This window comes from Rhipicephalus sanguineus, chromosome 6 (genome assembly GCF_013339695.2).
Source record: "Rhipicephalus sanguineus isolate Rsan-2018 chromosome 6, BIME_Rsan_1.4, whole genome shotgun sequence".
Lineage (NCBI taxonomy): Eukaryota > Metazoa > Arthropoda > Arachnida > Ixodida > Ixodidae > Rhipicephalus > Rhipicephalus sanguineus.
The window spans coordinates 118899114-118916292 of record NC_051181.1 but is presented as its reverse complement, the minus strand read 5'-3'; the positions used below and the strand labels follow the sequence as shown (position 1 = coordinate 118916292).

Genomic DNA, 17179 nt, shown 5'->3' with positions numbered 1-17179 from the left:
GAGCCCCCTGAGATGACAATGTACTTCATTTTTACCGATTAGGAGCTACGCAGTCCCTAGTAGGCGCCGTCAAAACATGTGACGTCACGGCGAATGGCGCGGAAACTTCAAGGTGGCGTCGCTACCCATATTTTGTTTTTGCGTGTTTTCTCGCTTACTGAGCGTCTTCTCGCAGCAAGTGTGGTGTTTTTGGTGTCGCGAAAGAGTGCTTTACTAATATGAGAAAAATTGTTCTGCTCATTAGTGTCCCTTTAAGGTGGTACGCAGGCAGCAACATTTGAACGTAGCCGTGCAACTGTCCTTTGTCACGCGCACTTTGCAGAACACGGTCTCTCCGCTTATGCTGTAGCATGGTGAGTAAAGTGTCCACTGTCGAATCAACACACACATCTGTGCCTTTCTTTTTCGCATGAATGAAAAGGGTAGAGCAGGAGCAGACATCCAGATCGCTAAAAGACCAGAAGGAGGGGATTGTTCCAGTTGACGTGGTCGAATCGCGTAGAAACAGTTTCTCCCCTGGCGGTGAACACCTTGAAAAGTAAATTATAAACTAAACAAAAGCCGCGTGCACATCCCATTTTTCTTTCTTCTTTTGCTCTTCACTCTCCCCTGACGGCTCTCAGCAATTTAGCATTCACCAACCGCTCTCGCCTTGTCAGCGCGGCGGCGCGTCCCATGCCACTGCTGCTAGGGGTTGTTTCCGGATGTTGGTTGAAATAGAGGATTACGTTGAACCCCATAGAGTTCCGAACAGTCAATATTGCGCGGTAACGTGAATATCAGGCTGAAACTGCACCGTGAAGCGAAACTTTATGTTAAATAGTTTTCGTATATAGGTGCCAGCTTTGAAAATAGGTATTTATAGGCACTTATAGGCATATAGGCACGAACGCCAAAAAAAAGGCATTTATAGGCACTATGAAAACACCATAAAACCACTCCTTAGCCTCTAATTCCTGCTCATATATCAAAGTGGTGCGATAGGAGCGCTAGGAACTAAATAAGCATTTGCCTCAAATCCATTCTCTAGTGATGAGGCATCTGAGGCTTTCACATTGAAAATGAAGAACAGGTATGCACGCACTCATGCGCGTGGGAGTGACATTATGCTTAACATAACGCATCATTTCAGCTGTAGGTTCGTTTACACGTCTCTTTTCGGTGCTATCATTTTCCCGTGCTGTATTAAACCTGATGCCAAATATGCGTGTATCACCGTTTCATTAACTTATGCTCTTTCCGTGAAATAAAGGTTTCATTCATTCATTCAGTCATTCATATACTTATTTAGATCGAAATTTTCATCTCTTGTAAGTAAGCGTTATAATAGGATAGTAAGCAATCTATTGTAAACGGATTGCATAGATCACCTGAGGCGCATACCCGCGTACCGCGGCCAGCGCTATACGGGTATGGGCCACACGTGACTGACTCTTCGTCATACACTCATACCCTCCTATGAAAATTTTAGTCAATACCAAGTTAAGGAGGCGACCACGAGAGCGCCCAGACGTAGGCGGCTATATCATAGATAGATAGATAGATAGATAGATAGATAGATAGATAGATAGATAGATAGATAGATAGATAGATAGATAGATAGATAGATAGATAGATAGATAGATAGATAGATAGATAGATAGATAGATAGATAGATAGATAGATAGATAGATAGATAGATAGATAGATAGATAGATAGATAGATAGATAGATAGATAGATAGATAGATAGATAGATAGATAGATAGATAGATAGATATAAACGGTCAAAGGGCCTCTGGTTCGCTAAGAAATGCTTCGCATTTAATAACATCATTCATCAAGCCGTTACGCAATTGCTTTTCTCGTGCTATTTTCAGCAACCAAATAGGGGTCGTGTACTAGTATAACCTTAGTTAAATATTTTTAGAAAACTCCTACCAAAAAATTTGGCAGATCCCACGCGTTGTGGGAATCGGTTTCATGCGAAGCAGTCAGCGAGTACTTCTATGCTATACTTTATGGCTTTGAGCCAAGCGTCACGAGGTGTATCGACGTGTTTTTGTAAGTGTAGTAGCTATGTGCAAATCGTGGGCTTAGCAAGCACATCGACAGCACTGGCGTTTAAAGGGTAACTTATGGTGCAACGTAACGTCGGCCCTCACGTTAGAGTACATACGTCAGTATTATCGAAAGTAGGTCACTTTATGGTGCAATCATGTGAATATAACACGTAACTTTCGTTAATGTATACCATCGGGGTCCAGCAATGCCTCAGTATAGCTTGCTCAATCATAGGAATGCGAATGTAATGTTTATTAGAATGCTATAAAAGCGGAGCCAACACTGGGACCACAGACGTTAATTTTATATGACGCCTGTATCGAAGGAGTACATATGTAGAGATTATTGCTTTCTTGTAAAATTAGGTAACCAGCACCACAAACACAATTGACGTTGCACCGACATTACGCCTGCATAGGCTGTTTTTCCAAACCACTTTATGGACCTGACGTGGCTCTGTGGTAGAATAGTCAATCGCCAGCCAACGTTCAATTATCCGAATGCTCCTTTTCTTAACGTTCGGATTTGGAACGACCCCGTAGAGGCCTCCGAAGGTGACGTAATTTCTTCCTCTTTCATTAGAGTTACTGTACAGTAACTCTATCTTTCATTTTCCTGCGCTGCCCTCTGCCGTTTTGGCAGGGTTTTGGTAGGGGCCGGGACAACCAGTACAGCCATAAGGAAAGCCTCCGAGATGAAGAGAGGTTTTGCGACATTTCCACTAGAAGAAGGCCGCATGCGCCGGGGCATCATGAAAGCGACCCCCATGGCCCAGCACATGATCCGGAGTTGGTCGTCCGGTCGTAAGCTGCGCAAAGCAGCCTCCCATCACGCCTCTCTCTCAGCCCCCGCCAAGGGGGTATTTGGTTTGTTTGGACATTGACGATAAACGTGATTAAAGTCGGCTCGTAGACTCGAGCAGAGGCGACTATGTAATTTTAAGTGGAAAATCATGGTACCCGTTTAGACTCGGCGCCAAACCATTTACTCAGCCTTGGCAGGGCACACGTCATCGCGGACGAAGACAAAAGACCGCTGTGTATGGAGCCAAATCTGTAATGGCTCACATACCGTAAGTCATCCTGAAAAACCTCCGTGATCGATCTGATTTCACTGCCCAGTTCAGCTGCCTATCGGAATAGCTTTACTTGTAACCTATGCAATGAGAAGCATTGCGAAAAGGAAATTAACTTTCCGTTTTATCCTTTAGGCAAACGACTACAAGATAAAGAAAATGCTTACAATAGTGCTGTTTAAACGTCAGCTACAAATTCCTCAACAAGCAAGACGAAGGTTCAACCAAGAGAAGCACTGATAGCCGCAGCAATGTACGAATGAACTACTTTAATGAAATTGAACTAATACATGAATAATCAACGCAAATTCTCCTTTGGGGTTTGTCTAAGTGATGCGTAGGCGTAGAGTTCTGGCATAATTTGTTGGTTTATTGAACCTCCTTGATTCCAGCTTTCCTTATAACATATCGCTTTTGGGGCGGCATAATAATATAATAATAATATCTGGGGTTTAACGTCCCAAAACCAAGATATGATTATGACAGACGCCGTAGTGGAGGGCTCCGGAAATTTCGACCACCTGGGGTTCTTTAACGTGCACCTAAATCTAAGTACACGGGCCTCAGACATTTTCGCCTCCATCGAAAATGCAGCCGCCGCGGCCGGGATTTGATCCCGCGACCTTCGGGTCAGCAGTCGAGCGCCATAACCACTAGACCACCGTGGCGGGGCTTTGGGGCGGCATCGGCATGTGGGAAAAAAAACATGGATGATCCCTCTGTCATAGGAATCGGTATAACACGAAAGTGAATCGTGTCTTCACAGACGTAGTTCAGCATTTGTTGCGCATTCTTTCGCCCCAAGGGCAATTGAATGAATGTTACAGCAACAAATTGTAATGTCACGCGAAGAACGGCAAGCAGCTCGAAACTTGCAACGCGCTGCTCAAGCAGAAAGGACGCACGGAGCGAACATACACAGGATGAGAGCGAACTAACTGTCACATTTGTAACTTATTTCTGCGTGAGCACCGCGCTCCTTTCGCAAAAGCAGCCGCTGCAGTGGGCCAAGTGACCTTCGTGCTCTCAACGCGAGACGTACAAACCACCGCGATCACGAGATAAGCGCCTGCACAAGCGACCACGCCCTGTAGACGCGGGCGCTCGTCGCAACAGCGACGACCTTTCAAGCGCGCTCTTCTACTCTCTTCTAGAGTTACTGTATATGCTACCTTTGAAAATCCCGTGCGATTCGTTAACGACGCGGGAGTTGAAGAAGAGTAAAAAGTGAAGAATAAAAAAAGAGAAAAAACAAGAGGAATTTACATCCATCGTTATGTTCAACCGTAGTGCCCTGAGATGTTCCGGTTCATTCGACAATTTTTTGAAGGTACTCTCTTCTCTCTCTTCGAGCCCGTCGCGCCATCTCGTTAGTGATAACAAAAACACACTAACACAGATCTCTGAGTACAGCCACCCGCAAATGGTGTATATAAATAGCTCGCCGTTACCATTGCGAATAACGTGCGGTTTGTGGCCGAGTCGTTTCGCGCTGCGAAACAAGCGGTCGTGAGTTCAATTCCCGGTGACGGAACTTTTCCTTCTGTTTTTTTTTTCTTTGCCCACTGTTAGTCTTTATATTTTACAACGTCATATCCGTGGCGGAAATACGTCAGCGGAGCCGTCCAATCTCTTTTTCTCTCTTTTCATTTACAAGAACCAGCACAATTGTTACAGCTGAGGCTAGCGAGCTATAGCAACAATGAGGGCGTAGGATACACGGATTCTGCTAAATACCGAGGGGTGAACAAATATGTCCCCAGCGTGGTGGATGAAACAGGTAGCGATATCTCGCTGCCGCTTCGATACATGCAAATGATATAACCACCGCAGAGGAACTGGGCATTGCGTTAGCAATCAGTACAAGTTCTTCGTCAGTAACCATCGTGACGGATTCGCAAGAAGCATATCAAAGATTCCTAAAAGGAACAATTAGCAGAGCAGCCCTTCAAGTTATACTCAAGCACAACTTCGAAGACTGAAGTATCTCTGGACACTGGGACATGAACCTCTAGCGTGTTAACCGAGCGGCGCATGCCGCAGCCCGAGAGCATAGACACCGGGCTACTCCGAAGCGATATTCGGACTCCGGAAACGCAGAACGGCGAATACCGAGAAAATATTCCGATACACTCGCGTACTACAAGAAGCAACGACGCCACTATCCACCTGCTCACAAAAGGCAGACTAGGGAACAAGCAGTGACTTGGAGAAGGCTCCAGGCAGGCACCTATCCGCACGGTACACTACTCCACGCAATGTACACCGGCAACTTCAATGGGAACTGCATGATACTGCCCGGAGACCGCTAACAACCTTTACCACATGGTATGGGGATGCCGAAACAACCCAAGTATCCTGCACACAGATGAACAGAGCATCCAAGAAAATCTGGAGGACAAGTGGCAGGCGTTGCTGACGTCACTAAACCCAGAGGACCAGTTACGGCTGGTGGACAGGGCTCGGGTATCAGCTGCAAGTCATGGCTACCTGGAATAAGGAAGTCATCCACATCTGGGCGAAGAGAACGCGCGCCTGGTCGTACAATAAATTTTAATTCACTTTACAGCGAAGCTGTATCCATCTCGTTGGTCTGAAAATTTCGTGGCGTTAGCACAAAACAATTATAGCGCGTATGTGCCACAGAAATTGGGCAAATCCCACTGCTCACCACAGACGCTCGCGTGCTCATAAGCGAGCAGATGCGCTCGCTCCTTGGATTTCATTTCGGATGCTGAGGAAGAACAATCGGAGAGCTGGGCAGACCAGCCGACGAACGCAGCGTAGCCAAGGAAAGAGCGAAACGTTCCTTGGCGGTAGGCTCTGTAGCCTTCGCTTCATTGCCAAAAAAAGCTGTCCGCGAGTATAGCAACTCATTCAGTTCATTCTAAGACTGCCATGGGCAGACCACGAAAATTAAGGACACCACATGAACACCGTGAATACAATGCTCGACGAAAGGAAGAAATTGATGTTGCTGAAAATGGTCGCGGAACCAATCACAGTCTACCACAGCGACCACAAAACGATTGCCACTATCATTACTATAAAGTAATAACACATAACCCCCCAAAAGCATATGTGTTGTTTGATACAGCTTCGCTGGGCATTCACGTCCGCAGTACAAGATGGCATGCAAATTTTTTTTTTGGTTGGGCTGCAAATCTGTCACGTGATGCTCCCTGTTTCTTTTTTCCCTGCATCTAAGTCAGGGTTTTTATTCCACTACCACTTCTTAAGTGTTCTCCCTTTGCATTTGGTCTGCACCGCGGATATAACGCATTCATATGGTTCAATAAATACATACTTTGCAAGCATGAGTGAAAACGCATATGCAACACAGTAACGGAGAACCGCTCGTTTCTTCAAGCACAATTTCATACGAATGGCTATTCACCTAAAGAATACTTATGAAGAACGCGATGTTAGACCGGACTGGTACGCCATCTTGGTGAGGTGCTCGGCCTTACTACCGTTTGTGCTATCAGTTTCGCGTAGTGTATTCAGCCTGATGTCAAATGTCTGTGTGTCAACGTTTTAGATGCGAAGTATCTTAAGGCGGAGCTCAATCTGGTGGTGGTGGTGTGCGGCGTGACCACCCTTACTGCGCATGTGCATACCCTCTCCACACACCTCCTCTCAACTCACCCTCTCCCCTTCCCCTCTCCCCTTCCCCTTTCCACTCTTCCTCTGAAACGCGGGCTAGACATGCCGAAATTCTCTCCTGCGCAACGCCGCGGTGAGCTCGAGCGCATGCGCGTCCCCTCCCCTTCTCTCTCCTCTCCTACGCTGCCCCCCTCTCGCCCGATTGTCGACCGCGTTCCCCGCTCGCCCTGTGAGAATTAACGGCCAGGCTAGATGGAAGATACGACGCGCGTAGCATCCCTCTTCGCGTTCCACGACGCGAGGTCGGTAGCATGCCCAACGATCGCCAACGGAACGCGATCGTGCAAGTGCTCCGGCTTCGCATCGCCTCATGGTCCCCTTTAGCGGGAGATGGTGTAATTTTTATTAGTTTATGCCCATTCTGCGAAATAAGAATTTCATTAATGAAATAATTCATTCATTTATTCATTCATTCTCTTATTGGCTTCTATAGATCGAAATTTTCAACCCTTGTAAATAAGTTGCTTAATCGGATAGTTGATAATGTATTGCAAGAAGATCAGATAGATAGATAGATATATATATATAGATAGATAGATAGATAGATAGATAGATAGATAGATAGATAGATAGATAGATAGATAGATAGATAGATAGATAGATAGATAGATAGATAGATAGATAGATAGATAGATAGATAGATAGATAGATAGATAGATAGATAGATAGATAGATAGATAGATAATGCTCAAAGTGCGTTTGAGTAGCTAAGAAATGCTTTGATTAAATAACATCCTTCATCAAGCTGTCAACATCAACATTGTGTTTTTCGCGTTTGTTCCACCAACCAAATAGATAGATACGGTCGTACATGAGTGCACCTTTTTATGCCGATTATTCGACGAAAAAAAAACCCACATCGATAGCGATTAATGGCTAAGCCGGTGAATAGTTAATCGCTAAAAATGTTAATCGACCTTCCCTAAGCGAGAACGTATACTATAACGTCATTGCAGATCGCCGGGATCACTCCACAGCCTCTCGGTCTGCCTTATTCGTTGTCGGTGACTGTCACTAATCCCGTTCATGGGGATGGCAATCGCCGGGCCGATTCCAAGGGCGGACGTATCGGCGCCCCGAAGCGCACCACGAAAGCGCAGACAATTTAGAGTTGGTCCTTTTAGTGCGCCAGCGAACGCCGGTTGTGGTCCAAAGACCGAGTCAGAGCCGAGAGTCATAACACAAACGAAATATATTCTAAGTTAAGGCAGTTCAAACATCACAAACACATGCACACTCGGCTGGTATTAATTACAACTGCACAATATAACTCAGATGGTGTTAACACAACGGGAACTAAACAAACAGATCACGCGCCACAAATGCAATCTCATGCGTTACAACTATTCAAGAACAGTTAAAGTCCTGAATATTCAACAGCGTATCCAGTCCACAATTCTTGGACGGTACTTTCATGCTTCTCTTGCAGGAAACACGCAAACTCCAGCGCTGATCGTCGTCGTTCCCGTCTTCTGTCGTCGGCCCCGAATCTTTCTCTTCCAGGAAACACTCATGGAACTTGACCGTGCACACATGGCGTCGTCATCCGATTCTTCCAGATCGACGATCGACTGACCGCACAACATCATAAACACGTCTTCTTTGGCTGACGGCGCCACACTCAGCATAACTTCACCATCTCCGGACCGATTGACTCACTGACTGACTGGTCGTCGGTGCACGCTTATATCCATTCTCTATTGGGTTCCAGGAGCGTTGGGAGTGTTTTTTGGCGTGCAGCACAGCCAAAGCTAGGGAAAGGGCGAGAATTTTCCCGTCGATTCCGCTCGCGGTGGCGTCACTCGGCGTCGCATCATGCTTTCCTTCTAGATGGTTCCAGGCTTTGCCGGGCGTTTGATACGAGGCGGCTGGATGTCTACGTCTGCTTCGAGTGGGTGAGGAAAGCGTCGGCGCGCCGGCGTCGTTTAAAACTTGTTTTTCGTTGCGCGCGCTGTTGGCTGGCGCCGGGCTTTCCTGTTGCTGTCTGAAACCGGCGTGCGCGCGCCTTTTTGACACGCTCGTTTGTGACAGTGACTTTAGCGCCATCTAGTCAATCGCCAGCCAACGTTCTATTATCCGAACGCTCCTTTTCCTAACGTTCGGATTTCGAACGACCCCGTAGAGGCCCCCGAAGGTGACGTACTTTCTGCCTCTTTCAATTTCTTGTGCTGCCGTCTGCCGTTTTTGGCAGGGTTTTGTAGGGGCCGGGACAACCGATATAGCCAGAACGAAAGCCTCCCAGATGAAGAGAGGTTTTGCGACTTTTCCGCTACAGGAAGGCTGCATGCGTCGGGGCATCGTGAAAAAGGCGTATTCTCTGCCACGACATTGTGGCAACAGTGAGGTCGCACAATGAGACTAGCAACGCTCTTAGATTACTGTGGAGAAAAATATGGCAAAGTAGAAAGCTGTCTCCAACGACTACCAGGGCATATGCAACGTATGGGTTTAGAAGTAGTTTATTTCATCCTAGGAGGTTATGAACACTTGGAAACAGTGACCGTACAACAACAAAATAAATGACTCAGTGAGGACGTGTGACTATGGAACCAAATCTGAGCGCACACCTACCTTAAGTCATCCTGAAAAGCCTCCGTGCGCGATCTTATTCCACTGCAGAGTTCAGCTGCCTATCGGAATAGCTTTACTTGTAACCTACGCAATGAGACCCACTGCGAAAAGGAAATTATCTTTCCATTTTATCCTTCAGGCAAACGACTACAATATGAACAAATTCTTAGAAGGATGCTGTTTAAACGTCAGCTACAAATTCCTCAACAAACATGGGGCAGGTTCAACCAGGAGAAGCGCTTATAACCGCAGCAATGTATGAATGAACTAATCTAATGAAATTGAAGTAATGCATGAATAATCCAGGCAAATTCTCCTTTGGGGTTTGTCTAAATGATGCGTAGGAGTAGAGGTTTGGCTTATATTTTTGGTTTATTAAATCTCCTTATAACATCCTTCCTTATAACTTTCCTTATAACATCGCTTTTGCGGCGGCATCGCCATGGGGAGAAAAAGTAAAAAAGAACGCTTAAGTGGGAGCGCGCCTAGCGTCCACAACTCCGAAGCCGCTACATCCTCGTCTTCTCATTAGAATTCCCAGCGCGCTCCTGTCTCTCTTCGCATTTTTAGAGCGAAGCTGTATACCTCTAGTTGGTCTAAAAATTTCCTACCGTCAGCACAAAGCATGTGTCACAGAAATTTGGCAAATTCGACTGTTCACCACAGGCGCTCGCGTGCTCCCCTACCAGCAGATGTGCACGCCCCTCGCGTTTTCACCTCGGACGCTGAGGATACAGTGTACTGAGGAAGGGCATTCGGAGAGGTGGACAGACGAGCCGATGAACGCAGCGTAGCGAAGGAAAGGGTGAAACATTCCTTGGCGGTAGGATACGCGCGACTTGATTCTGTAGCCTTCGCTTCATTGCCAAGAAAAGCTGTTCGCGAGTATAGAAACTCAGTCGGTTCATTCTAAGACTGCCATGGGTGGACCACGAAAATTAAAGACACCAGAAGAACAGCGTGAACACAACGCTCGACTGAAGGAACAAGTTCGTCTTGCTGAAAATGGTCGCGGAGACAATCACGGCCTGCCACAGCGACCACAAAGCGATTATCACTGACATTACTCTAAAGTAATAGTAAAACGATCAGCTTGTCTGGTGTTTGATACCGCTTCGCTGGATATTCACGTTTTGCAGGGTGGGATGGCGGCCAATATTTTTTTGGCCTGGGCTTCAAAATTGTCGCGTGACGCTCCCTCCTAGTTTTTTCCCCTTTTTTTCTTTTTTTCCCTGCATGTACGATAGGGCTCTTATTCCACTACCACGTAGCCTTCTTATGTGTTCTCCCTTTACACTTGGTTTGCACCGCGGATACAACGCATTCATATGGTTCAAATATATCCATGTTTTGCAAGCGTGAGTGAAAACGCGTATGCAGGACCCAAACCGAGAACCGATCATTTCTTCAAGCACACATTTCATACGAATGGCTGTTCACCTAAGGAATACTTATGATGAACGTGACGTTAGACCGGACTGGTACGCCATCTTGGTGAGGTGATCGGCCTTGTACCACCGTTTGTGCTATCAATTTGTGTTAACTGATGCTGTGTGTGTGTGTGTGTGTGTGTGTGTGTGTGTGTGTGTGTGTGTGTGTGTGTGTGTGTGTGTGTGTGTGTGTGTGTGTGTGTGTGTGTGTGTGTGTGTGTGTGTGTGTGTGTGTGTGTGTGTGTGTGTGTGTGTGTGTGTGTGTGTGTGTGTGTGTGTGTGTGTGTGTGAGAACATTTTATAAGTTTATGCCCATTCCGGCGAAATAAGGATTTCACTCATTCCATCATTTAGTTGTTTATTTTGATCGAAATTTTCATCTCTTGTAAATAAGTTGCATAACAGGATACTTAACAATTTATTGCAGATAGATAGATAGATAGATAGATAGATAGATAGATAGATAGATAGATAGATAGATAGATAGATAGATAGATAGATAGATAGATAGATAGATAGATAGATAGATAGATAGATAGATAGATAGATAGATAGATAGATAGATAGATAGATAGATAGATAGATAGATAGATAGATAGATAGATAGATAGATAGATAGATAGATAGATAGATAGATAGATAGATAGATAGATAGATAGATAGATTCAGTGCTCCCTTCTGTCTTTCGCCATAAGCACTTGGGCGTTAACTCCCCGGCAGACACTGTTAGCTTTCATGCAGTGCAAGCTACATCCCTTACAAGAAGGAATAACGCCGAGTAATTCGCGGCAACCCTTTTACCGAGATTAGTTGCGTGCGACGTCCAAACAACCGTCAAGCAACGGCGCGTACCCTGTACAGCACACCATGCTAGACAGTGCGTCAACGCTTCTTCCTTCATACAGCCGCACTCATTTCCGTGACCGTATAACGTATGTACGGTAAAACCGTGCACGCCTATAGACCAATGTAGCGGCGCACTGTGGAGTTTCTAAGTTCGTCCTTCGCACGACCACCTTTTGACAGGCTATAAATACGATGGAGACACATGGGCGGGCAGGGCACAGCGATGACACTTTCTTTTTGTTCTGTTGCATTAGTTATCTAAGTGCAAGCTCCCGGGGGTAATAAGAAAGAAACCTGTTCGAGTGATGGAGGTCGGTTTTGTTAGGACAGAAGTGCGCCTCGCCATCAGTGACCCACAATTCAAAACAGTGGCGCGTTTTGCGGAAGCTGAGTTGACGCTCGTAACATAGAGCACGCCGATTTCTTTCTTTCTTTCTTTCTTTCTTTCTTTCTTTCTTTCTTTCTTTCTTTCTTTCTTTCTTTCTTTCTTTCTTTCTTCCTTTCCTTCTTTCTTTCTTTCTTTCTTTCTTTGCTTGGACGTAAACAGCGTGCGTCTGTGTACGCGTGCGCTCAATCCGAAGGCGAACCGGTTTCTCATTAAAAATGACGGCTCCCGCTGACACTGATTGGGACCAGAATAAAACACCGTAGCTTTTATGTTTACTTATCTTTTTGTTTCTCTCTTCAATATGCCTCGCGCTGTGCCTGTATGCGACAGCCACAACGAAGTGTGTTGCCTGTGTATGCACGGAAAACTGCAGCTATCACTGCACCGGTAAATCAACTCGGGGCGAGTTTGCTACTGTCTATATATATTTTCACCTGCCAGGTAATGCGAGTGCTGCGCTTTTGTACGTGAGCCAATAAAGGTGTTACGGTGGCAGACGTACAGCGTGCGCACGTGTTGCCGGAAATGTGTACGAGGAAAAAGAACGAGCCGAGAATTCCGATGAAATACAAGGTGAACGACGAGAAAGTTATCCTTATCGACGGTATACGATCAATATCGTTCGATTCTGTCAGCTTCCTGCTAAACCAACCTTAGTCAGGATTTTTTTAAAAAAGCAATAAAAGATTTACTCTTTCCGTAAACGTATTACAGCTTACGCAAGGTTGCAGCCAGAAATTTATTTCGGAGGAGGGGGGGGGGGGGGCGGCGAGGGGGTAACCATACTTCATGTATGTTCTTGTGTGCGTTTGTATGTGTACGGGCCTATATACACACCGCAAAATTGAACAATTTCGAGGAGAGGAAGGCTTGAACCCCCCCCCCCCCCCCCCTTCCCCAGCTTACGCATTGCAGACACAACTAACAGGCGATATGCGTAAACCGCGGAGATAACTGGTGGCGCCGCCTCGAAATTATGACGTCAGCTAAGTGATAAAGAACGATAAATGCGGCGTCTACTGTTTATTTACTTTAACTGTCCCAATGCCTGCTTTTTATAAAGGAGGCATTGACTGTCCCCTCCAGAAAGAACAGTGAAACATGGACTTCTTTTCTCGACGCGCTGTGGTTGAAGAAAGCGCCCCGCCACGGTGGTCTAGTGTTATGGCGCTCGACTGCTGACTCGAAGGTCGCGGGATCGAATCCCGGCCGCGGCGGCGTCATTTTCGATGGAGGCGAAAATGTTTGAGGCCCGTGTACTTAAATTTAGGTGCACGTTAAAGAACCCCAGGTGGTCGAAATTTCCGGAGCCCTCCACTACGGCGTCTCCCATAATCATATCGTGGTTTTGGGACGTTAAACCCCAGATATTATTATTATTAGTGGTTGAAGAAAGCGTCGGAAAATGACGTTCGCTACGAGCGCTGCCGCTTGCCTTTTATTTTTCTTTCGCTGTTTATGGAACGCTAACGACGTCTCGTCTCCAGCCTTCCCTAAACAGCGACGTGTTCCCGGACAGAAAAAAATATCTAACACGTCTGCTGCTAAAAAAAAAAACGTAAATTAAGCACCGTAAAGAAAAAAAGATGTGCTGATGACAAGAATTTACAAACATTGATGTTTTTACTGCGAGAACTTGGTGTACAGCTACGCAATATTTGCTTTAAGTGCGTTGTAAATTTATGTATAATTTGTAGTGATCAACGGTGTATCAGTAGCGCTGCTGGCGGCATCATATTTAACCAGATCGCACACGAAGCTAAATGTGCACTGACCCTGTGCGACGTTCAAGTTAACTGCTTATCGAAATTTAGAGTCACTATACAGGCTCTTTTTAGAGGGCTGAAGGAGCATATACATTAACTCTTAATTAAAAGCGTCTGTATGGAAGGAAGGAATAAAACCGAAAGATAGAAAGAAGGCAAGGAGGTTAACAAAAAAAAAGCATATGGTTGATTACCCTGCGCTGGGGGAATGGGAAAGGAGAATAAAAGGATGAGATAGGAGGGATGGAAAGAAAGGAATTAGCGGTGAATTTGCTGACGCGTGTCGTGTGCATGGTCAGTAGTGACCTAGAATCGTGACGTGATGTTCCTTTGACAGAAACATCCAAGTAACACACACACACACACACACACACACACACACACACACACACACACACACACACACACACACACACACACAACGTTTCTGGCTGAAAGAGAAGAGAATGTTTAATGAAGGGAAAGGAGGAGTTCTTCTTTCCTGGTGCTTCTCTAGAGTATGGGGAATTGGGAGATAGAGAGATAGAGGGACTACGCTGTCGTAATTTTTTGTGTGCTTGGACGTGCTCTACGCACGATGGACAAGAGCCTTCACATATGCACATGCTAATGACGAGCATCTACGCCTGTCTGAACAAAATGTTACAATATGTCGCTGCCTTGAAACGCGATACTCCGTAGATGATAATTTAGTCAAGCTACTTATTTGCCCACGTGATCGTATATGCGTGAGCGCATTACGTTCGAAATCTAAGGATGGTACATCCCGTGCCCTTACTGCGCGCCCCACGCAATGACGTTGCACGTGGAGCTGAAATAATCCGAGGTCGCGGGCCCGTGCATACGGGAAGATACCATTTGTGGGCGATGCTAATGGAATGTAAGTGATTCCCAATGTCGATATTCACGTAAGGCCTAATTGATAAGTAGCTCTTACACAAATTTTCGAACGAGAACGAGAAAGTTAACACATTTTTTTTTTTGGTCCACATACTTTAATTCCTCGACGAGAGCACCGTCGAACGTGCTATGACCAAATATGTGCATGTAGACAGCGACACGCGTGTTCCTCTCAACACTACACAAACTGGTATGTTGAGACACAATAAAGTGTTCTTGAATTTCAGTGAGGGCGATTATATGTCTTTCACGTCAGTGGCGAGTCCGAACAACCGTAGCGAAAGCGTAAGATAAGTGGAAGAAACGGTGTGTTTTGTAGTGTTCGAAATCTTGCAAGGGCGCTCTGCGAGGATGCTACCATGGAGTCCTCAGTTTCGCGTGCGAAATTTGCAGAGCCAACTGCTCTTGCTGTTCAGGCCTCTTTCCTGCGAAGAGCTGTTTCCTCTGAAGTCAAGAGTTTGGCGGAATCCCGCCTCGCCGGGGAATGACATGGACGAAGAAAACACAGCGCCGGTCAAAGTAAAAATATATTCTTAAAAAGACGTTTCGGCTCCCACACGGGAGACTTCTTCACAATCTTGTGCACAAGGCTCCCGTGTGGGAGCCGAAACGTCTTTTTAAGAATATATTTTTACTTTGGCCGGCAATGTGTTTTCTTCGTCCAGCTATTTCCTCTATTCCATGAAAATGTTTGCTGCTGTGATTTGCACGCGAAAATGTTAATGTATTATTTCCTTCGCGACGTGCTCCCGATATAAATGTATCTGTCTTTGTTTATACAGTACCACCTGTTATTTTTCGTTTCAGGCGGCATGCGTCATGGCCCTGACGACGGCCTTTCTGACTCTTCAGGATCCCAAAACAATAGTCTACGCGCATGCGCATGCGCATGCGCACCGAGCACGAGTACGTACACGTCACCGTTTCACTTTTTTCGTTTCTTTCGTACTATGCCTTATTTCACGTAGCTCTCAATCGGTAACAAACTCTTCTTCCTCGTACTTGTTCTATTATGTTTCTGAGGCTGCTGATGATGCGGCAAAGACCGCGTTACCACCGCAAACTGGGTATAACAGCGCAAGGACGGCACAAACAGATAGACAAACGAAGCGCTGACTGTCAACCGCAGTTTATTATTTTACGCACAGAAATCTATACAGTTGCCTTTATGAAAGGCTGTTCACAAGGGAGACACCTATTAACTCCAAGTATGCTGAGCTATCGAAAAATACACCCCTCTCCCCCTCTCACTAACCTCAGTCCTCAGAAGATTGCAAAACCAGACCAAACTTATTGCCTCCAGGAGGGTTATTGTATGTTTGTGTCATGCTCTACTCTGTTTCGTTTGTTTGCGCTTCCAAACAGTCACAGTGAACTAGTTGCTTATACTAGCGATGTGCTCCGCAAGCTGCAAAAGAAACGGAGAGACAGGACAGAACCTACTTTCTCCCTTTTTATTGTTATTTTCCGTGGCACGTAACTAGTTCAGCATATGAACCCCGCAAGAAAGCCTTACCATTTGAACTGGTCTTACTGTGCTTCGGACTTGTCTTGTCTTGATCTTACTAACTGTTTTCTGCAGGCCCTCGTTTCGACAACACCCTCGCGCGTGACTTCCGAGATCACAGTAGCGCACCTTACAGGGACACCGAACTCGAAGCTCACACTCGAGGGACTATTCAATCGAAATTTAGGCTCTGTTTCTGAGACATCCATTGCTTGACTGTTACTGGTGATTCCCAGACTCTCTCTCTACCTTCTTGTAAACCTGTCTCGTGCTTGTTTTTTTTTTTTTTTTTGCTTTTAAAAGAAAAAGAAATTCGAAAGTTGTACCTTCCTCACTTGATAAACAAAAAGCGTATACGCTCACTTCGATTCGCCAAGTGAGGTCGCAGCTGGAAGACACTTCTGACGCCTCTAACTCTTTCAGACGCTACCTATGAAGAACTGTCTGCAAATGCGTCAAATTTACCCATTATTTCATGGCACTCGATATTCTAGTTCAAGAAACATAATGTGCTAGTACGTTGATCTGTGTGTTTTCTAGCAATTAATCTTAAGGAAATTGTAATTAAATGTTTATTTATCATTAAGTCCTACATGTTCTGTTCTTGCATAAATAGAATAAAATGTCAAGCTGGAAATATAGGGCAAATTCGCTTTCGGTTATGTTCATTTCGAACGAAAAAAATTATACTTTTGACGTGGCTCGCGGAAAGCGGCACGTCGAATGAATCGTCGAGTATAATAGTGTACTGAGCAAAGTGATCATACGGAACAGTACACTGACAGATGAAGTTAAATAAAGACACATTTATTACGCAGGAGGTTCAATTCATCCAAACCTCAATGTACCCTGCTCTTAGCCGCTAATCGACACAAATAGCAAAAACAAGTGGTGTGTACAGAGTTGTGCACAAAGCGTCTCAAAGGGCTAAGACAAAGACACACATCTGAACGGACACGCCAGCACGCGCAACGCAACGCCCAAGCGT

The 17179-nt window shown here is 45.6% G+C and overlaps 1 protein-coding gene across 1 annotated transcript in view; it reads left to right on the top strand.

Annotated features, from left to right (window-relative positions):
• Nucleotides 1-17179, top strand: part of LOC119396267 (uncharacterized) — a 30846-nt gene that overhangs the window by 10518 nt on the left and 3149 nt on the right. Inside the window, exon 2 of the mRNA XM_037663404.2 lies at nucleotides 15492-15590. Within this exon, the coding sequence (XP_037519332.1) occupies nucleotides 15492-15590 (99 nt within the window). The remainder of the gene's footprint in view (nucleotides 1-15491; nucleotides 15591-17179) is intronic.